Raw genomic sequence first — 22,267 nt, 5'->3', positions numbered from 1 at the left:
TCGCCTTTCGCAGCTACGGAAGGGGCTTCCAACCGCGCCAGCCCTATCCCAGCCCGAGGACCGCGTATGTTTTGCAAACTCTGCATTGCCGTGCAGGCGCTTCACCCCGACGCCAAGAGTCCGGAGGCCGGAAGTCAGGTCAGGCCACAAACACCTCCCTTTCCGCCGCTATATCTTCCTAGTCCAATCCTCCCAGTTCATGGGCGCCTAGTTGGTGGCAGGATATGCAATCACCTCCACCACTGGCGGGGCATCCCCTCGGACAGGTGGGTTTTGCAAATAGTCAGAAGGAGCTACTCCCTCACCTTCAAGATTACCCCTCCTTCCATACCTCCCACTTACGATCAGCTGGCGAAGGGTCCACTAGTCTACTTCGCACGGAAGTCTAACCTCTCCTGGCCAAGGGAGCTGAAGAGAGGGGTTCCCGGGCCAGAAATAAGCGGAGGTTGTTGTTCCCGCTAATTTTTTGTTCCAAAGAAGGACGGAGCGCTTCACCCTATCCTCAACCTCAGAGCTCTTGCTCAGGTCTTGTCTGCCCTGGACCGGGAGACTGGATGGTAGCGTTGGACTTGCAGCATGCCTATTTCCATTTCCTCATCCTGTCTACAGTTTACGGTGAGCCATGAGCACTTTCAGTTTACCGTGCTCCCCTCAGCCTCACCAGTGCCCCTTGTGTGTTCACCAGGGTGATGGCGGTGGTCGCAGCCCATCTGCAGAGATCAGGGGTTCAAGCCTTCCCAATATCTCGACGACTGGTTGTTGAAGGCGGGCTTGCCCCAAGCAGTCGTCTCCTACCTCCAGACTACAGTGAACCACCTGCATTCACTGGGGTTCACAATCAACTTGCCGAAGTCACACCTGACTCCCTCTCAGATGCTCCTCTTCATCTGAGCTGTTTTTGACACGGTACAGTTTCGAGCTTATCCTCCCGAGCGGCGAGTCCAGGATATTCAGGCTATGATACTGATATTTCAGCCTCTTTCCTGGATGCCGCGAGACTGACTCAGAGGCTGCTGGGCCTCATGGCCTCCTGCATCATGCCAGATGCACATGCAGGCACCCATTGGAACCTAAAGTTCCAATGGGTGCAGCATTGGGGGAATCTCACCTACCAGGTCCAGATCTCAGAGGGCACTGCGAAAGATTGGCAGTGGTGGTTGACAAACTGCGATTGGGTCAGAGGCAGACCCCTCTCCCTTCCCCAGCCAGACCTCACATTGGTGACAGATGTGTCACTTCTGGGATGGGGCGTCACCTGGGAGATGGGGAGATCCGAGGACTCTGGTCACTGGCAGAAGCAAGGCTCCACGTCAACTTGCTGGAGCTTCAAGCGATTAGTTTGGCACGGAAAGCCGTCTTACCAGGTCTCAAAGAAAGGTTAATTCAGGTGTTCACAGACAACATCACTGCCATGCGGAACTGCAACAAAGTGGGATGAGGTCGTGGACCCTTTGTCAGGTTCCCTACGCTTCTGGACATGGCTGGAACGACAGGGCATATCCCTGGTGGTTCAAAACCTGGGTGGTTCCCTGAATGCCAGGGCAGACAAACTCAGCTGTCGGTGCCTAGCGGATCACAAATGGCATCTCCATCCGGAGGTGACGCAAGGTCTCTTTCAGCAGTGGGGAGAGCCCTGGTTAGATCTTTTCGCCTCTGAAGAGAATGCACACTGTCAGCTGTTTTGCGTGTTGAAATTTCCAAAATTGCTCTCGCTCAGTAGCGCTTTTCGTCTCAAATAGAGCACAGGCCTCCTGTATACCTTTCTACCGATACCACTCCTGTCCAGAGTGCTCAAGAAGAAGAGTGACCGGGCCCAAGTTATCCTTGTGGCTCCAGACTGGGCACAGAGAGTTTGGTATCCCGAGCTTCTACAGAGGAACATTGATCCTTCTATCGGGCTTCTTCTGTGGGAGGATCTTCTGTCACAGCAGCAGGGCAGGGTCCTCCACCCGAACCTGTCCAACCTCCTTGCGTGGAGATTGAGCAGCAAAGGTTGACAGCTTTTGACCATCCCCTTGAAGTCTGCAAAGTTATTCTGGCAGCCAGGCGTTCTTCCACCAAGAAGGTATATGCCTGCTGATGGCAAAGGTTTTGTAAACATTGTACAGAACAGTCTGTTGAACCCCTGTCTTCTTCCCTCTCTGGCATTCTTCTGTTCATTCTTCCTCTGGCCCAGCAGGGCTCTGCTCTGGGCACTACGAAGGGTTACCTTTTGGCTCTTTGTGCTGGTCTACGGTTGCCAGCTCAACCGTCACTTTTTAAATCTCCTATTGTAGATAGATTCCTGAACGGGGCTTACACATTTGTTTCCCCCCCTCACCATTTGTCATTCCCCAGTGGGACCTTAACCTAGTTCTCACCCATTTGATGTGTGCACCTTTCGAGGCACTGCACAATTGCCACCTCCGGCTGTTTGCTATCACAACAGCATTCTTAGTGGCAATAACTTCTGCCAGGAGGGTGAGCGAATTGAGGGCTCGATCCTCTCAGCCGCCTTACCGGACAGTCTTTCCAGACAAAGCAGTATTCTGCACTGGGGCTTATTTTTTGCCTAAAGTGGTGACACCTTTCCATCTAGGGCAAACTGTCACCGTGCCCAACTTCTATGCTCCTTCGCATCCTTCTATGGAAGAAGAGCATCTCCACCATCTAGACCCAAAAAGAGTGTGATCAATCTACCTTGATCGCACTAAAGATTTCCAGGTGGATGACCAACTCTTTGTACGGTACATTGGAGCAAAGAGGGGTTGTGCTGTACAGTGGAGGACCATCTCTCGTTGGGTTATCCTCTCCATAAAAATCTGTCACGCTTTGGGAAAGAAAAGCCTCCAGGAGGTCATAGAGCTCATTCAATCAGAGTTAAGGCAGCCACCAAAGATCTTCAGTGTGGTGTTCCAGTCCACATCTGCCAGGCGGCTACATGGGCATCCCTGCACACCAAACATTATTGCCTGGATAATCGGGTCCATGGGGAAGGTCTCTTTGGCCGTTGGGTCCACAAGACTTTCTGGTCTAACACTTTTCCACAGTCCCTCCTCCAGGGATGGTATTGCTTGGGAATCTGTTCTATGGTAAGGAATCTGCAGCTAGATGCCTCTATCAGATGGACAAGTTACCTACGTTTGGTAAAGCCTTATGTGGTAGAGACATGATCTTGCTGCAGTTTGGGCAATGGAGGTGTGAGGCGGGTTGGAGCCATGACCAGGGAGCGGGGCCTTGGGTACTAGTTCTTTGGGCCTCGAGACGGTCTTCGTACAGCTCCCTGTCGAATGGTGGCCTCTGCTGGACATTCCCCCATACAGAATTGGAGATATTAACACATCCGTCTTACGTTTTGATGCCTACAACGTCGGTGGCACACTTGCTGCCCCCCCCTCTTATTGTTATGAATACTTTGTTTGGGCAACCGGCACTCTGCATGTTGGGGATATGGGGGGGGGGGGGGGGGGGGGGGTCTGTAAATCACCAAGCAGGGATGCAGGGAGGGTTAGGAGTATTGTTTGAATGTTATGTTCCGATGTTCTTTGTTGCTCATGATCAAGATAACCACCGGCACGCAACACATGTACACACCAGGGTCACTGCGGGATGTGCCAGGGTCACAAACGGAATCAGGTATCCCTGACACAAAGGGAGGAATGTCTAACGTGCGGGCATGGTCCTTGAACGTAAATGGCCTTGGGAACAAGGCCAAGCGCACACTGGTCCTCCAGCACATTAAAGGCCACTCTCCCAACGTGGTGCTGCTCTAGTAGACCCACCTAAAGGGTAGCCACAATAAAACCCTAGACCGCTTCTGCTACTGACTGGCGGCTCACTCTGGATACTAGGCGGGGTCCCAGGGTGTGGGCATTCTGGTGCGTAACTCCCTGCCCCTTATAATCCATGGGATGCGGTGTAGCCCTAACAGGCAGTTTGGAGGGTCGCCCTCTCGCCTTGTGCTCAATTTACATACCGCCTGAACTGCACGCAGCCATACTCCCAAAGATTGGTGCCCTACTGTTGGAACTGCCCACAGGCACTCTCCTAGCAAGAGGTGGCATTACCGCAGTAATGGACCCAGACCTGGATAGATTAAGCGCGGCAGAGGGACACATGGGTGGGCAGGCAGGCTCTCCCTGGCTTCCTGGAAGCAATGGGACTAGTAGATATATGGAGGGCCCATAACCCAAATGTAAAGCAATTCACATATTATTCGGCACACCACGGGTCATTTTTGAGGATAGAATATCTATTCACACAGCAGGACCCGGTTGGGAGCTTTGAGAACCCAACACACTCTTCCTTAAACGTTACTCTCAGGGGGCCAGCTATTGATAGGGCAGGATTCCCAAGGATAGATCCCGGATATCACCGAGACCCAGAGCTACTAGATAAACTAGATGAGGGAGTTGATCTGTATTTCAGGGAGAATGAGGGGACGGTGGCATCTCATCAGACTTTGTGGGAGGCTTTCAAGACTGTATTGCGAGGGCAGGCACAGGTGCTCCTAGGTGGGAAAAAGAAAGAAGAGCCATCTAAAATCCATACCTTGGAGCATGAAATAGTGGCACTGGAACAAGAGGTGGTGGCGGGTAGGAGGGCAGACCTATGGCATAGACTAGCTCTGCGACAGCGGGATCTACGTGCCCTGGCCGACAATGCAGTGCGGGCGCATGCCCTTGCCACGCAACGTCAATTGTATTACACAGGAGATAAAGCCTCTAAGCTACTGGCCACGTTAGACTAACTAGATAAGGATAGATCATGGATAACTGGAGCCCGGGATAGTGAGGATGTTCTTCACACTACCAGTGCCCAAATTGCAGAGACGTTCGCATCCTATTATGAAAACCTGTATGCCCCAGCTGGCATAAGATCAAACCTGGACAGCTATGAATTTGTAGCCGATATCTCGACGCCAACACCGCGAAGATGTTGACACCCTTGAGGCTGACCTTAAAGAAGAGGAACTGTCTGTGGCCCTGGGGTCCCTAAGGTCGGGGAAGGCGGTGGGTCCAAATAGACTGCCATTCGAGCTATTTAAGGGCCTAACCGCCAAAATCACACGACCAATGCTTAATATGTTTGAGGACGCCAGGGAACCCGGTTCATTCCCTGTAGACCAGCACATGGCCACAATTGTGGTGACACATAAGGCGGGTAACCCCAAGAAAGTTGCAGCTCGTACAGGCCGATTTCCCTGTTAAATGTGGAAGCAAGGGCTATTGGACAAAGCCCTAGCAAATCGAATGACCGTTGTCCTAACAACTGTAATCCATATAGACTAATCTGGCTTTATGCCACACAGAAGCACTCGTCATACCTTGCGGAGAGTGTACGGAGTCCTGCACATGACGGCCGCCCACTCGTCCGACCAGTCGGCGCTGATGGCGTTAGATGCCTCAATGACCTTTGACAGCATAGATTGCCCTATTTATTCGCCGTACTGACTAAACTGGGTTTTGGTCCGAGGTTTTGTAGTTGGGTAAAACTGCTATACCAGGGTCCACTCGCAAGAGTGAGAATTAACGGGGCGGTGTTGCAACACTTTGCGCTGGGCAGGGAAACCAGACAGGGATGCCCCCTCTCACAGCTATTGTTCGCTCTGGAATTGGAGCCCTTGGCGCACTGGATTAGAAGAGACACGATGATATGGGGTATTCCAGCATCAGGCAGATAGGAGGAGCGTATATTTGTATATGCCGATTATATATACTCCTGTACTATTCGAGGCCCCATTACTCCATAGCAAGAGTCCTCCACATTTCTGAGCTTTTTGGAAGTTACTCTGGTTACACCATAAACTGGAATAAATCAGTTGTATTGCCCCTGTCGGGCCCTGCCCCCAGATTAAAGGCAAACTGAGCAGCTCCACTTGTGGAGGAAGGATTCAAATTCCTGGGCATATATGTGAAACGCAGCTCTCAGACATTTAAAAAAAACACAAAAAAACCTCTTCCCCAGCTGCATAGACTTCATGAAGTGCATTGGCGCACTCTCCCGCTGTCCTTAATGGGTAAGGCTGCTCTACAAAAAAAAATGATGACTGCCGCACCTCCTAAATGTTCTACAAAACACTCCCTAGCCAGTTCCTGCCTCCTTTTTCAAACAGATTGCACAGGAACTCCACACCCCGCTATGGCAGGGAGGGGTGTCCGTATAGCCCTAAATAAACTACAGAAGGGAGCGGGGGTCGTCTATAATGGCGGATGAGCAGTCCTGGATGTTTGACTATACTACTGGGCTTCTCAGTTAGTAGTGATAAACAATTGGGTCTATCTGAGTAAGGACGAGCCGGACTATAAAATGGATAGAGATGTAATGCCGAATGGGAACCACAAGCCTCTCTTATATGCCTGTAGGCCTCATCAACGATGGCCAACCCACACAGCAACAGTGGTCAAATGCTGGAAAGAGGCAAACAAGTAATTGGGCTGGCACGAGTGCTTGACAGCAATGACGCAGCTGTGGGTGGGAGACCAATTGAAGGAGGATTTGGCAGGTTTCTTGGCGTGACGGAATATAGGCATTGAGCACCTAGGAGACGTGTGGAGGGATGGAGCGCTCCTCTCCTTTGACGATTTAAAGCAAGAATTCGACCTCGCACCTACTCAGATTTTCCCTTACACACAGCTCACACATGCTCTAAATAGGCACATAAAACGGGGAGACTGTCCCCGACCATTACCCTCTGGAGGACAGGCTACTGGTAGACCCCACTCGACAAAGGGAAATCCACGACATACAAGACAATAATAAATAATGCTCCAGATCCTTTGACCTCCCTCAGAAACGCCTGGACAGACGAGCTGGGCAGTATTGAGGATGAAGATTGGATGGAAGCGGAGAAGAGCCCTAGAGAGATAGCGATACGGGCACGATTCAGACTGGTACAACTCAGGCTCTTGCACCGCTCATATTACCCCCGCACGCTACTTCACAAATGGGGAAAAGCAGTCACCTCAATGCATAAGAGGCTGCCAGCAGAAGGGATCCTTATTCCAAACTCTATCATCATTTAATTCTGGTAAGGGGTGACAACAGTGATGTCAATGGTATTGGGAGTGAGAGAGCCCGTAGATGCCAGGTGGCCCCAATTGAAGATTTGGGGGGGGGGGGGGGAGGGAGGAGGACTGGCCGGCCTTGGAGGCCGGGATGGCAAAGTGTAATATAGTGCGCAGATGGGGAATGCACATTACCCCATCAGTGACAGAATGGGAGGCCGGCCTGCACTGGTGTCAACAAGCTCCAATGGTGATATACGACGGTAGGGGTTGTAGGAGAAAATCGGAAAAACTATGGTGCCCCTGGGAGAAATATAGAAACAAATGAGAGGAACTGATGACCTGCAGGCGCACACATCCACCTGTCGCTCACGAGTGAGAAACGCCAAACCAGATGTGTCTCCACACTGGAGTACGGTCGATTTGTGATGTAACCCGCCATGTGTGAACCATAGTGGCCGTTTTTTGTTTGCTTCGACATGATGTAACATAATGCTGTATACATGACCGATGATGCACATGTGAACACCTTCCGTCTTGCTTTACCTCATGAGCCCGTTTAATAAAAAGAGCTATAATTTTTTTTTTATAGTAAATACAGTCAACCATCACCACTTCATCATCAGCATGGGGTTGTTATACCCCATTCATTTAATCCATTGTAAACATTGCAAATAAAAGAATGGAGTAACTGCAACCTCTCAGTTTGGTGTGCATATCATGCATTCATATTTACAGATCCAAAGAAAGTGCAAGATAAAAACAAGAAAACAAAAGACCAAAGTGCAACATGCACGCAAAGAATCAGGGGGCATATGTATCAACATCTCCATTTGCGATTCTCAAATAGCGATTTTTTGAGAATCGCTATTTGAGAATTACAAAACAGGATGTATCTAAAAATTCGCACAAATTTTGCGAATTCTTAAAATTCCTTAATTGCGATTCGCAAATTGCGAAATCGCAATTAAGGAATACCTTCCCATTCATTCCTATGGGCCAGGAGGCCCATAGCAATGAATGGGAAGTCGTTCTCAATTTGCGAATCGCTATTTGATAATCGCAAATTGAGAATATTTTCAAAGGTGCAAGGGTGTCATGATGACACCCTGATGCACCCCTGAAATCAGCATGTGTGCGCATATGGCGCACATACATGCCCTAAGGGCATGTATATGCGCCACATGGCACTTTGAAAAATGCCAAAAAGTGAATTTTTCAAAGAAATCGCAAATTACCACCAACTTGAAGTTGGTGGTAATTTGCGATTTCTTAAGGAGAAATCGCACAACTTGGGTGCGTGTTACATTAGAATTTAAGGAATCGCAATTTGCGATTTCTTAAATGCTTTTGCAAACGTAAGAAATCGCAAAATTAGCGATTCCTTAAGAATGCGCTGCTGAAATGCCTTATACATCTCATTTTGCGATTTTGTATTCGCAAACGCTGTTTTTTTGCGATTCGCAGCATTTGCGAATACAAAATCGTTTGATACATATGCCCCCAGATGTATTATAAGATCACCACTGTGCAACCACTATCAAAAATACCAAAAAGTGCACTTTAACCCTGACGGGGAACTCCTGTGACAAAGTCAAATCATTTAACAAGACGAGACAAGATATATAATGCCTCTTTGTATCAAGTTAACCAAATGCCGATAATCAAACCTATCTTTCTCACCTGAACTCCTTTCAATTGTTGCTCATATCGGAACATCCAAATTCAGGATATATTGTGTTCCATTTTGCTTTGCGCTTACACACAATTTGGAGTTAATTTTAAGAGATGAAAGTATGTTTAGCGAGGGTACGTTTGGGATACTTGTGTAATGTTGTAATAACACGGCAGTTATAGAATAATGGTTTTTGTTAGCCAAAGCAGTTGCAGGTGTAATTGTTGATTTTACATTACACTTCCACACGTGGATACTTTTACAGCTGGAATTCTCTGACACTGCAACACGGAATAGGTGAGAAGTACCAATGTGAAAACATGCCTAAAGGGACAGTTTTACCCAATAGAAACGCGGGAAACACTGACTTTGGAACTTTACGTTGCAGAGTGATTTACCTATACATATCGATGTCTAATTGCAATCCTTACAATATGAGCAACTACAAAAATGAGTTTAGGTGAGAATAATGAGATGTTTGATTATTGGCATTTGGTCAACATGATACAAAGAGGCATTATATATCTTGTCTCTTGGCTGCACTTTGGTCTTTTGTTTTCTTGTAGTAGTCTTGCACTTTCTTTTGACCTTCTTTGTAAATATGAATGCATGATATACACACCAAACTTAGAGGTTGCACTAACTTCATTCTGTTATCTGAAATGTTCACAATGGATGAAATGAATGGGGTCTCATAGCTCCATGTTGATGATGAAGTGGTTACGGTGGTCTGTAATACTATACGTTTTGATTATGGATGGTACAATTTGCATATTTGTAGCCCTTAGGAAGTTAGTGGTGACTGAAACCATAGTGACGAAACACAAGTTGGCTCCTGCATATTTCTGGACCCGTTTGGATGCATATGGATGGCAAATGAACTGAATAAAACAAGAGAACAAAAGGACACTGTATAAGTTGAAATTACTGAAACGGAAGAAACGTTTATTGAACATTGGTGCTCAGGAGGATTTTTTGCATATGTTATAGGGGGTTCTGTCTCCCAAATGAAGGTTTTTGTTGCTGTGGCGATTTGTAATTTACAGGATATTATTGGTACACATATTTCCGCTCCGACATATAACCATGCCACTTTATTTGTTGCTCTTCGTAAAGGCACCCTGGGAACCACAAATCTACACAACTGCCCAAGCGCCTATATGTCCGCTTGGGTGATTAGTGCACTATACAAATTAATATTACATAACAGGTACTGCATGCTATGTAGACACTCACTCAGTTAAAGGCTTGGCAACCGTCTCTTCTTGCTTCCTCTTTTTGTGCTTGACATGCTCTTCTTCACTTTCAATTAAACCATTCTTCCTCTTTTTCTTCTTCCCTGATCGGTCCTTCAAGTCTAATGAATGGTTCTCTTGGGCAGTGAGATCTTTCTTGGTGCTTTTCAGTCTCCCTTTTGTCTTTGAGATTTTGAGTTTCTCTTCTGTCTTGATATTGGATTTGGTCTGAACTTTACTGCTGCTTTCTTTACCCACGGAGACGTCTTTGGCCTTCATTTTTTTGGTTATATTTTTCTTGTTGGTACATGTTGGAAAAGGGAGCTTCACAGGAGAAGAGTTGGTTGTTTTCGGTTTCAGCAGCTAGTCGAAAAGAATGGCAGTACAATTAAAAGACAGAAATTGATGTAAATATGTATTCACCAGACCTCTTTAATTTATTTGGGCCTTGACAGAAACAGTGCCAAGCATGTCATAAACTGAAGGAGAGAGGTGCACCTTCATAGTCAAGCACACCGTGAGATACACAGACATTAACTACTTCAGTGAACTTGCATTTCTGGTGAACACAGTCACAATAGGTTCACAAGTCAACATAACATACTCATCCACAACCCGAGCAAAGTAATGGTATTAGCAATTAAAGGTTTCCATATTCCACTTCAGAGTCCGTTTTTAAATTGAACATCTCAAAGAGTCAGTAGACAAGTATCCCAGCACAGAATCCAACTAAGCTGACAGTGTCAGTGCTAAGAATTGCGGCGCTCTAGAAGAGAAGTGATGAGCTTTCTATACTACTAGAAGCTATATGTACAGACCCCATCAGAATTTTTCTGCGGTGCTAACGCTCTGAGATAAAGGATTCTCTGACATAAGATGCAGATTGACAATATATACGGCCAGGCGTGGGCGGCTTCATTATATGGCCCTAGATTTAGGTCCATTAAGACAGCTCTCAGAAGATACCGATCCAGGGATACCAGTACCGAAGAGGGGAAGAGTTATAACACGTAGAACCGTGGGGCTACCCAAAGAAATGAGGAATTACTAGGGGAACCAGTGGTTCTGGCTCTTATCCCCCCTCCAAGTCATTCCTTATTTTGTACTTTGTTTTCACCCAGCGATTTCAGATACTTTTAGCAATAGATAGATCTGTATATTCAGGTGGAGTTCACAGTTCCAACAAAACCTCTAAATGCAGTTACTGGTTCCACTGGAATTAGGTGGCGTTCATAATGATTGCCTGTGGGTGGTAGTTTAAAATGCAATTTAAACTATATAACTTTCAGTAACAACTCCAGCTTTTGCAAATTTCTGCAAATGAAAGATGGGCATGCTATTCTACTATAACCTAGAACTAGGCAACTTTCTTCCTCTCTGCAGGTAACCTTAAGCACAATACAAAAGTCTGCCACTTCGTGAAGCTCAGTGGCGGCTGACAGGGAACAGGGATGATGGGGCGGGGAAGAGGTGTGAAAAAAACAAACTACAAAACACTCACCTCTTCGGCCGGCCACGCCTCTCCTTGCTTCCCTTCAGACGCCCCAGAACAGAAGCAGGAACTGGAAGCACACAAAGGCTCCCTCCCATGAGCCAATCACAACTCAGCGATCGGTCGGAGCGCCGTGCTTTGGCACTCAGACGGGGAATGTGAGCCTGGGCATGTTCCTCACCAGACTGTGTAATGCAGCCTGATGGGGAACAGGCATAAAGTGCATGACTGTTTGGCTGGCCCAAGACGGCCAGCCAAACAGTCATGCACACTTAGATTGTGCCCACCACTCCTTCCCCTGTGACCCCAACCCTGCCCCGCCCTAACCCAGCCCAGCAGCTTCCAAAAATAAAAAGATAATATTGAAGTTATTAGGATTTTATTTTTTCACTGTTTTGAAAGCAGTGGGGTGGCGCTCCTCTGCCTTAGCGAAGGAGCTCCCCCTGGTGATGGTGCTGACTTTTTTGCTTTTTACTCAATTCATGATTTTGTTTCTAATTCTAACTGAGGTGTGTGTCATTGCCTCACAGAAACTGAATTAACAGCATTGTTTTCTGCAAACTGAAACAATTTGAAAACGCCCATGACTACGAGTTTACTCATTTTAAATAGTCTGGCATTTTAACATAAATGCTTTACATGCAATCAGCAAAAAAAAAAAAGGTTGCATGTTTGAATACAAAGAAAGGTGATAGGGATGGTGACACTGATGGGTTAACAACAAGACGTGGACCAATTAATTTACAAGCTAACTCACTCAAATGTTTCAAATTCACAGGCTAAAATGTGGCATTTAAACCATTACTAGGATATTTGACCGACATCAGGTGGAAACAATGGGATGTCTCCATGAGTGGCTGGAGGAAACTGATAGCGTGTTAGTCAAACCGAGAGCTCTCCAATTAAGAGGGGGAAGGAGGGAGGATGATGGGCTGAAATCTGGGCAATGCCAGGCGGGGTAAGGGTTACACTGAATGTCCAAGCTGGATGAACGCGCATTGCGAATGACGGTGTATATGTTTAACAATAAGGATGTCATGGGTAGTCTGAATGCTAAAATGACAAGACTGTAGAAGAAACTGGGCCATGTAGACAAGCAAGCAGTGTGGTGTCTATATGTGAAAATCAGGGAATGCCTAAAGAAGTTGAAAGTGTTTACAAGTCAAAGTTAATGACTTGACTGAACGGAGTGGAACAACCAAGTATGGAGATGACATACAAGAAACTGTTACAGTTGTCAATTTTACTCATGACAAGGCTGGTAAGATTGACAGGGAAGAGATGCTGCATACCTAATATTCGGGACTTAGAATATCACGGTACAGGAAGATAGAAGTTCTTCGTGCCTTGTGCTGGAATGAAAGAGTAAGAGAAGGCACCTGGAAGCAGTACATAGGTACACCGTTCCGTGGCCTAAATAGCTAGAAAAGGGTTATCTGAATTAGATGCTTGGAGGAGTTCAGTTTGAAGAAGCAAAGGAGCCTCCAATGTCAGATAGCTGGTTCGCAATCGGACACGCGAGACCTATAGTCAGGGGAGAGAGGAGCAAAAGACAATACCATGGTGTCATCAGCATATATCCTGTTTGAGAAGGTAGGAAGAGATTTAGCAAAGATGTATACTGAATAAATAGAAGGGGCTGCAGGACTGAGCCATTGGTGGTATCTACTGGTAGGTGGGAAAAGCAAAAAGCACCAACAAACAGGAAATGAGTACGGCAGCGTGAGAACCAGTTGATGGCGGTTCCGACAATGCAGGTCCATGAAAATGACATTAAGAATAGGTGATTACCAAAGCCCACCTGATGTAGGAAATCCGTGAGGGCAACGAGAAGGAACAGTTCTTGGGTTGCAGGAAAACAATTGCACTGGTAAAGTGTGAAATAGGATGAAAGGTACTGGGGCACAAAATAATTACTGAAGCAATATGGAGCTGTGTTAAAGAGGGCATATAAATAAAAGCAGATGTGAGGTGGCAGATAAGGAGGCCAACACTTTGAAGTGGAAGCAGCACCTACCGTAAGGAACAGCAAGAGCCAGTGATCCAACATCAATGGCAATGACAATAAATAAATGTGTTGGGGTAAATACAACCCAATTTTATTTTATTCATAAAAGCGGTTTACAAGTTGCCACAAGTTGTAGTTCTTTACTAAAATATTACAGAACTTATCTTGGATACAAAGTCGCTTTGTGGTAAAAGAGAAACAATGTTTCACGAGTAAGTAAATATTTTGGAGCTCGCAAATCAAATATAGTAACACATTATTTGAGGCGAATTTGGCAGAGTTAAAAGACTGCGACTTCCCTGAGGTTTTACTCAGTTTCGCATATTGAATGAGGAAGTAAAGTTTAATAATATCAGAGTTTTACTTGATGTGGTTTTAACATAGTTTTTGTCACTACGCGCCATTAATCCATGCACTCTACCCCACGCTGGACAGGAATATAGTATGCATTGACTTACCACTTGTAAAGCCTTCCAGTTGGAGGAAAACTCCTGAGGGACTTTTGGCGGCAGGAGGGGTACTATTTTGGTGTCACATGGTTCTTTCCCAGGGTCTTTCTTCACTGTGTGCTTCCAAAATTTCTTTTTCTTCCGCTTGAGGAGTTTTGGTTTATTCGATAATGCTGTTCCAGTGCTTGTTGGAGGTTTGGTGTCTGTTATTTTTGTCATTCCGTCCTTACAAATCATCAAGCACTCAATAAAGCACGATTACTTCTATTAAAAAAAAAAAAGTAGATCCATAATCAGTGCTCAAACAGACAGTACAAACAACATTTCAGAAAACATGACTCCGTTTCATTTAAATACGGAACAAACGCAGACAACAAGTAACCAGTGTCGCCAAATGGCAGTCCACCAGCAGCCAGTGTCGACCTACCAGCAAACAAAATATGGCCAGTTCCAACCTATATCCGCGCGCATTGTCACGGAACAGTTGATCAGTGACTGCTGAGCTCCCAAACTGCAGGCTAGTTTCCTCCAGTGACCATGTCACTATAGCCCAAAAACAGACCGGTGCAAGTCACTGCCCCCCAGCAGCAGGCGGTGACCACAACCAATGCCTAATAAGCAGATCAGTGACAGCTATGGTCATCCAACATGAAATAAGTATCCACCAATGTAGCCCAGGAGCCGATCGGGGACAGCCACTAATGCCTAACCAGGAGACTGGTGACAGCCACAATAACCCACCACAGCACAATTACCGTCACTCTCGCCCAAAAGAAGACCACCAGTAAATGAGTGCCCAGTAGTTGATGTGTGCCCCCAGTCACCAACACTTTTGCCCATTAGTAAACCAGCGCTGTCGCCCTGTACTAGATCAACGACAGCCGGTGTAACAGCAGCAGACAAACGATCATCACCGTCGCAAGTGTTTGATCAGATCCAAATCACGTTGTCAAATAGTAGTTCAGAGATTTCTAACGTGTACAGTTTCTTGGGAAGGTCAAGGATTTATCAACGAGCTTTTAAGTGTACGCCCATCACTCACTGCAAAGTCTCGAGCCAACTTCATTATGAATGAACGTTGAAAAAAGCAGGTTTCTCTAGATTGTTTGGCCTTGAAGGCAGTTTCATTGTTGCTCCTTTCAGGGCCAAAATGCTTTTTAGCTTGGCTTGAGAAGAAAAATGGCACACTAGAAAATAAGTGGCCATCAGTGTTGCCCGATAGTGGATCTAAAACGGTTGTGTTACAAAGTTTTTATACAGTGCATGCCCAACCACTAATGGTCCCCAAGCTATTCTTCTTCTAGACCTAGGCAGCTTTGGGTTTGCCACATGGAGGGTCATTCTCAGGACTGTCCGTGTGAAGACAGACGATGCATAAGTATAGTAAGAATGGTGTTGTGCTGCATGTTGGCTTTTTCCTGTGGATGTCTTCGAACGTAGAAGATAGCGTTCATTGTGAACTTCTGACCCAGCCCCTGGGAGGGTGAGGAGTTTTTGGGGTAGTCTCTGTGGAGTATACAACAGTGGGAGTGTGGTCATTTGACCCTCCGCCTAACCGGTCACCTGTGTTGGTCCGTCTAGGGTTCCAACAGACCCCATGGCGCGTGTGCTGCAACATTACTTTCTGGGGTGTTAATGGATTGTGTGCTCGATTGGGCATGAGGATGCAAGGGGGGGGGGGGGGGGGAGAATGCATTGATGAGTGTTTACGTTGATTCTAATGTCAGTCTGCTGGGTTGGTGATCTGTGTATTCCTAGCCTAAGGATTTTATTTTGCTGTCTCGGTCAGGCAAAGCAGGTCTCTCCACAGCTGTGATTTGGTCAGAAGCACAATCCTCTCACCCCCCTTCCCTTTCTCCCTGTACTCACACCAATCGTGTTTTTCCGGGTCCCCTTCTCAACAGAATGTGGTTTTCCTAATGTGCTATGGACATCTGTGTACCTCAGTGACAGTCAATTTGGTGTGCTCCTTGGTGCTTTGTGTTCTCCTAGGCAGTCTCAGATTACAATAGTTGGTTTACTCAATAGAGGGTCTCCAAGTGGTAGGACGTGACGTATCAACCTTACCCTGACGACTGTGGTCCAGGGGCTCTGCGGGGAGTTTGCAGGCCTCCACATAACCACTACCAGCTGCATGCTTACTGTTTGTAATGAGCCCTCAGTGGGAGTTATGGTGCAGATGGATGTAGATAGACAGCTAGGCAGAAGGGATATTCATACAGACGTGCTGGCACCTAGCCAGAGGTCGATCACTGGCGCAGGAGAAAACTCTTCTTTCATTAAACAAAAGGAGAGAGCTCTGCTGTCTACGATCGGCCAGGTATTTGCTCCACTGACTGCTATTGCCGACCAGCAGGAAACAAGTGTCTGTTCGTGTTTACCAAGTCACAGAATAGTCACTGTCCCCTTTAACCATTAACACCTACCAGTAAGGTGAGTTTGACTGCTGTGATTGAAAGTACACCTGGTAAGAGTAAAATAATGTTTCATTTAATAACTTTAGAAACAGAATTTGCCTTAGACCTCTGCAGGGCCAGAGGTTTACTAACTAGATCCTGGACCATGTATGCTTTGCACAACATTCAATGTTTTTACTTTGTAAGTGCAAGTTTCTATGATGTGGAGAGGTTTGCAGCGTTACTCAATTGTCAAACATGAAAGAACAGATCCTGTCCGTTCTTTCGCGTGCTCTAAAATGTTCTTACAGAAATGTGCTTGTACGATAAAGCAGTTGAAAGCATGTGTCAGGCAGCTGTGCAAGAGCAGCATCTCCGACCAAAGAAAATCAGAAATTGGGAAGCGTGGCAGCCAAAAAGAACATGCAAACGAGACTGAGGCAACCAAGTCCCCCCTCAGTTTTGAAACTGAAATGTTACTTTTGTGAGTAATTGATAAGTCAGATCTTTGATTTGATTGATAACCGAGTAGGAAAACTTGCTACAAAGTCTTTTTACAGTTTGACATCAACCTGCTCACAGCAGTACTTACTATACCACACACCGAAACATAGAGAGCTCTGTGACAGGACAGTGCCAACCAATGGCAAGCGTAAATTTCAATAGCAGACCTGTTGCTACCTCTAGGGTAGGCCAATGGCATTTACTGCCACACAATAATGGTCTTGTATTAAGTTACATTTCCAACAGGTAAATGACTGGAGCAAATCGGTGTCAGTGTCATGCAATAGAGCAGCTACATCTGTGGAAGACCATCTACTGTCACCCAACGGTAGGGCTGTGACCATCGCTGTTTCCAATCGCAGCCTCCTAAGGCTCTGTGGCACCTCAGCAGCAGTTAGGGTCATGTAATAGAGCTCTGGCCCCTCTGTGTCCAACAGCAGACCTCTCAAGGCTCTGTAGCAGCTCAGCAGCAGTCACGGACTTGCAAAAGAGCTGTGACCACCCCTGTTTCCAATAGCAGATCTCCCAAGGTTCTGCGACAGCTCAGCAGCATGCAACAGAGCTGTAACCACCACCGTTTCAAATCAATGCCTCCCAAGGCTCTGTGGACCCCAGCAGCAATCACTGTCAGAGCGTTCAGCAGCTGCCACGGTCATGCAACACAGCTGTGACCACCACTGTTTCCAATAGCAGACCTCCCAAGGCCCTGCGGCAGCTCAGCAGCAGTCACTGTCAGAGCAGCTCAGCAGCAGTCACTGCCATGCAACAAAGCTGTGACCACCACTGTGTCCAACAGCAGACCTCCCAAGGCTCTGTTGATACTCAGCAGCAGTCACCGTCATCCAACACAGCGGTGACCACCACTGTACATCCAAAGGCTCTTTGGAAACTCAGCAGCAGTCACTGTCAGAGCAGTTAAGTAGCAGTCACTGTCATCCAACAGAGCTGAGACCACCATTGTGTCCAATAGCAGATATCCAAAGGCTCTGCGTAAACTCAGCAGCAGTCATTGTCATTCAACAGAGCTGTGACCCCCTCTGTTTCCAATAGCAGACCTTCCAAGGCTCTGTGCAAACTCAGCAGCAGTCACTGTCAGAGCAGCTCAGCAGCAGTCACTGTCAGAGCAGCTCAGCAGCAGTCACTGTCAGAGCAGCTCAGCAGCAGTCACTGTCAGAGCTGCTTAGCAGCAGTCACTGTCAGAGCTGCTTAGCAGCAGTCACTGTCAGAGCTGCTCAGCAGCAGTCACTGTCAGAGCTGCTCAGCAGCAGTCACTGTCAGAGTTGCTCAGCAGCAGTCACTGTCAGAGTTGCTCAGCAGCAGTCACTGTCAGAGTTGCTCAGCAGCAGTCACTGTCAGAGTTGCTCAGCAGCAGTCACTGCCAGAGTTGCTCAGCAGCAGTCACTGTAAGAGCAGCTCAGCAGCAGTCACCGTCATCCAACACTGCTGTGACCACCACTGTGTCCAATAGCAGACATCCAACGGCTCTGTGGAAACCCAGCAGCAGTCATTGTCATCCGACAGAACTGTGACCACCACTGTTTACAATAGTGGTCCTTCCAAGGCTCTGTGGCTGCTCAGTCACTGTCAGAGCAGCTCAGCAGGAGTCAGTGTACTCCAACACAGCTGTGCCCCCCACAGTTTACAATAGCAGACCTCCTAAGCCTCTGTGGCAGCTCAGCAGCAGTCACTGTCAGAGCAGCTCAGCAGTAGTCAGTGTCATCCAACAGAGCTGTAACCACCACTGTTTCCAATAGCAGACCTCCCAAGGCTGTGGTAGCTAAGCAGCAATCACTATCATTCAACATAGTTGTTCCAATCATTGTTAGCAACTGCCGATCTATGCCCGCGTGGCACATACGATTGTCTAGAACCATGCCCCCCGGTTTCCAACAGCTGACATACGACTGCCTGGTAGAGGAGTGGCAGCCGCTGGTATCACAAACTGAAGAACTGTGACCAATGCTACTTAATTCAAGATCCGCGAGACACCAACGTCCACCATCGGTCAGTGGTAGACAAATAGCTCACAGGATGGCAGTGCCCAACCAGGAACCAGCCCATAGCATACTACAGTGCCTACGCACCTCCACGTCGGCTTTGCCCACCATTACCTTCTCTCCTCTCACTGCAGAGCTTCCATGCTGCCGGAAGTGCATCACTGCAACAAACTTCTCCGACGGGAAAAACTTACCGAGAGGTAGAGAGCGACGAAGGACTAGCTAGATCAGCCGCCATCTTGGGTGAGGACACCCGTTTACGTGAGGACTCGGAGGACTACGGGAAGCGTACACATCTGGAGTGCTGCTGTCGCAAGTACTCCGTTGGGTACCCAGTGCGTCCAGTTTCAAGATGGCCGTCAGTAGAAGTGTTGCTGTCAAGAGGCGGAAAGGCCCGCTCACAAATAAGGAAGTGCCGCCTTCCTTATCTGGGGTTGTGCTGGGCGCCTCTCGGGTAGCCAACTTATCATTACTATTACGCAGTCCGTTGTGCGCATGGTTATGAGATGATATTTATCTAAGAGGTTATGAGTTGTACTAGAATGCTTTTTAGGTTTCGCCAGCACACAGCGCTTATTTTTATCTTGCTCTTAAAGGGGGCTTACATCCCGCCCCCTCACTTTCCTGGGTTTTCATTGGTTCTTGTGCTTGCCACTTCCTTGTCCTCCATTTCTATTGGCTGTAGCATATTTTCCTGCATTTACCAATGCTTGTTCCTCATCCGCTTCTCACCAGTTTCCCGTTGACACTATACAAACGTTAAAACAAGAGTAAGGACCTATGTATTTGGTGATTACATAGTGATTTTTACCCTTTTATTCCCTTCTGAGCTTGTATTAAATTGCTGTTGTGTGTTTTTTGCACAAATTGTATTTTTTTGCAAAGCAGCGTTTTTTAATCTCATTCACAGGGTTTTTACTTTCATCTGGGACAATTGTTCAGAGCTCTTCCTGGTTCTTTCTTTTAATTTCGTATGTGTGGTTTTTACATGGGGGAAGAAGATGGGGAATACATTTTTTTCTAGCTGACGTGTCAAGAATTTTCTATTCTATTAAGGACACGGAGGAGGAAATTATGCTTCTCTTTTCTTTACTGAAGCAATAGCAGCCAATAAACATTAAACTACATAACCCATGAGATATAGCTTGCCCCTCTCTCCACCAATCAACATGCACCCTGCTGGGTAAATAACAATAGAACATCAAAGTCCGTCCTCTTTCTTTGCCAACAGTCCTTAAACATGAACCGACATCATAACATCGGGTCTTCCAACCGCTCTCCTGCATCTTCTCCGAAACCGGTTGCCTGTTCTTCAAGACCATTCAGGACGCCTTGCTCTCTGTCTAATGAAACGTCATCAATATTGGGCGAAATTCTCTAACATTTCAACATGACGAATATCAATAAACCGTGAACATTCCACATCTCTCCCAATGATCCAATGTTGGTATAGAAATGTTTTAGCCGAATTCTTTATGCACTGCATGTCTTAAGTTAGCATTCGTCGCTCCCACAGAATATTTCAGATACTTACAGATCCGTCACGCGTTACAATCCTGTTTACAGAACGGAGGCGTCCTCCCGGACTCTTCACCCCTTGAGGACAGGCTCCTTGACGGATTATTACCAACGAAGGCCATATCACTCACCTACAAAAAGTTAGTAAACCATTCTGGAGATCCCCTCTTGAAACTGCGGGAAAAATGAGAAAGAGACGGTATAATCCTAGACGATGGGGATTAGATAAGCGCACTTGCCTCAGCACGTAAGGTTGCCATTGCAGTTAGGTTAAGGCTGGTACAACTTAAAATATTACACCAAATCTACATCACGGGGCCTGGTATGGTACTAATGGGAGGTGCAACGGATGGCCGGTGCAGGAGGGGGTGTGGGAGTGAGGGCACATTCCTCCATATACTGTGGGAATGCACATTTATACAAGGGTACTGGAGGAGGGTGCATGAGGTGATGGGCGAGGTATTAACTAATGCACTTTCACTGGAGGCTATGAGATGTCTCCTTAATGTGTGGGAACCCACAGATCTCAACAATACACGTATCACATGGGCCACATTGGGGTTTATGATAACAAAACGTAATATAGCACAGAAATGGGGGGCAGTACAGGCACCTGCGGTGTCCGCATGGAAAAATGATATGGATTGGTGCATGCAACGTGCAAAGTATGTATATGTGGCTAGGGGACGGCCCAAAAAATGCTCCCGCATCTGGTCTGACTGGAATGAATACAGAGGGATCATCTCCACTCCGCCGCTATTACCAGCTCACGAGGAAACAACCTAGAGAAGTAACATGTTACAGACTGCTGTAAAATATGCACTTTCGCTGGTTTAAACTATATCGTGAAGAGATATGTGAATGTACTGTGATTGCTTACAATGTTGATTCCTATTGTTAATAAAAAAGAATTATAAAAAAAAAAAAGTTAGCATTCGTGGCACCATTTAGTATTCAGCTGCCATTTTTAGCCATGCTGCAATATTTTCTCTTGTATTTCTCCAAGGTTAAGCTTTACTGTGCTAATGAATGAACTGTTTTTGTCATCTCATACCTTTCTCACTAGATAGGCCTGCTCCCACCCTTAGAGCGGCGGACGCAGGCAGAGTAACCTTGACGCTGAGATAGCATGTACCCGGTCCTGGGATTGCAACTCATTTTTGTGTATCCCCTTTGTTCACCAGTTACCAACTGGAAATTTCCAGTCTGGGCGTGTCTTTAGTGATTCTGAAGATGTACATTATGTGTTATCATGTTGGCAGAGGTTAGTACCTCTGCAGCAATCTAGGGAGGCTGGTCAGACCGGACTCCACTCTAGTGTACTTTTAATAAATAACTTTGGTTTGTATTCTCTACTGTCTGACCGACTCTTCATTTGCGAGGAAGGTCGAGAGGTGGTTGTGAGTGACCCGGGTGGCCCTAATCGGACCACTTCCTTCACCAATAATTCAAAATATCCATTCTCAGGGTGGGATAATCCTCGCCTCCGTGTTCTTAATAGAATTGAAAATTCTTGACGCGTCAGCTAGAATTGTTTTAATTCTATGTCAGGGCATGGAGGCATCTGATTATGCTAGTTTAACGTTTTGCAATTACATTAGATGCTACATCCACAATTGGCTTGTGGTAGAGTTTTCTAAATGTCGAATCAGAAGACCAATCCACCGCAGTCATAATGTCCTCCGACCGATAACGAGTAACAAAGGCCTAAGAAGCCATAGCTCTTCTCACTGACTGACCCCCAAATATGAAGACGTCAATACCAGCTTCACCCAACAACCATTTAACCCATCTGGCCAACGTTGCTGCAGAGACTGGTCGGAAAGGTTTCTGTAAGGAAATCAACAGTTGACCTGACACATCATTTCTGAATTCACGAGTACAATCCTCGTAGCATTTCAAACATTGCACTACACATAATTTACTACGATGTGGAAAAGCATGGTAACTCACACATCTCTAATTTGTTTTAGTTCTTTTAGAAATTGTGAAAGATACCCCGAGGTA

At 46.6% G+C, this 22,267-nt stretch overlaps 1 protein-coding gene across 2 annotated transcripts in view; it reads right to left on the bottom strand.

The window, feature by feature from the left end:
• Window positions 1–19,308, bottom strand: part of REXO4 (RNA exonuclease 4) — a 95,649-nt gene extending 76,341 nt beyond the window's left edge. The window contains exons 1-3 of one of the 2 annotated variants that reach the window (XM_085613868.1): window positions 18,937–19,308; window positions 13,855–14,109; window positions 9,898–10,259 (exon numbers count right to left, since the gene is read on the bottom strand). In XM_085613868.1, the coding sequence (XP_085469994.1) occupies window positions 9,898–10,259; window positions 13,855–14,082 (590 nt within the window). In that variant the 5' untranslated portion in view covers window positions 14,083–14,109; window positions 18,937–19,308. The other variant, XM_085613867.1, reaches the window with a different exon arrangement.
• Between the last annotated feature and the right edge of the window lie 2,959 nt (window positions 19,309–22,267).

This window comes from Triturus cristatus, chromosome 1_2 (genome assembly GCF_964204655.1).
Source record: "Triturus cristatus chromosome 1_2, aTriCri1.1, whole genome shotgun sequence".
Lineage (NCBI taxonomy): Eukaryota > Metazoa > Chordata > Amphibia > Caudata > Salamandridae > Triturus > Triturus cristatus.
This window is presented reverse-complemented; position numbering and strand designations above follow the sequence as displayed.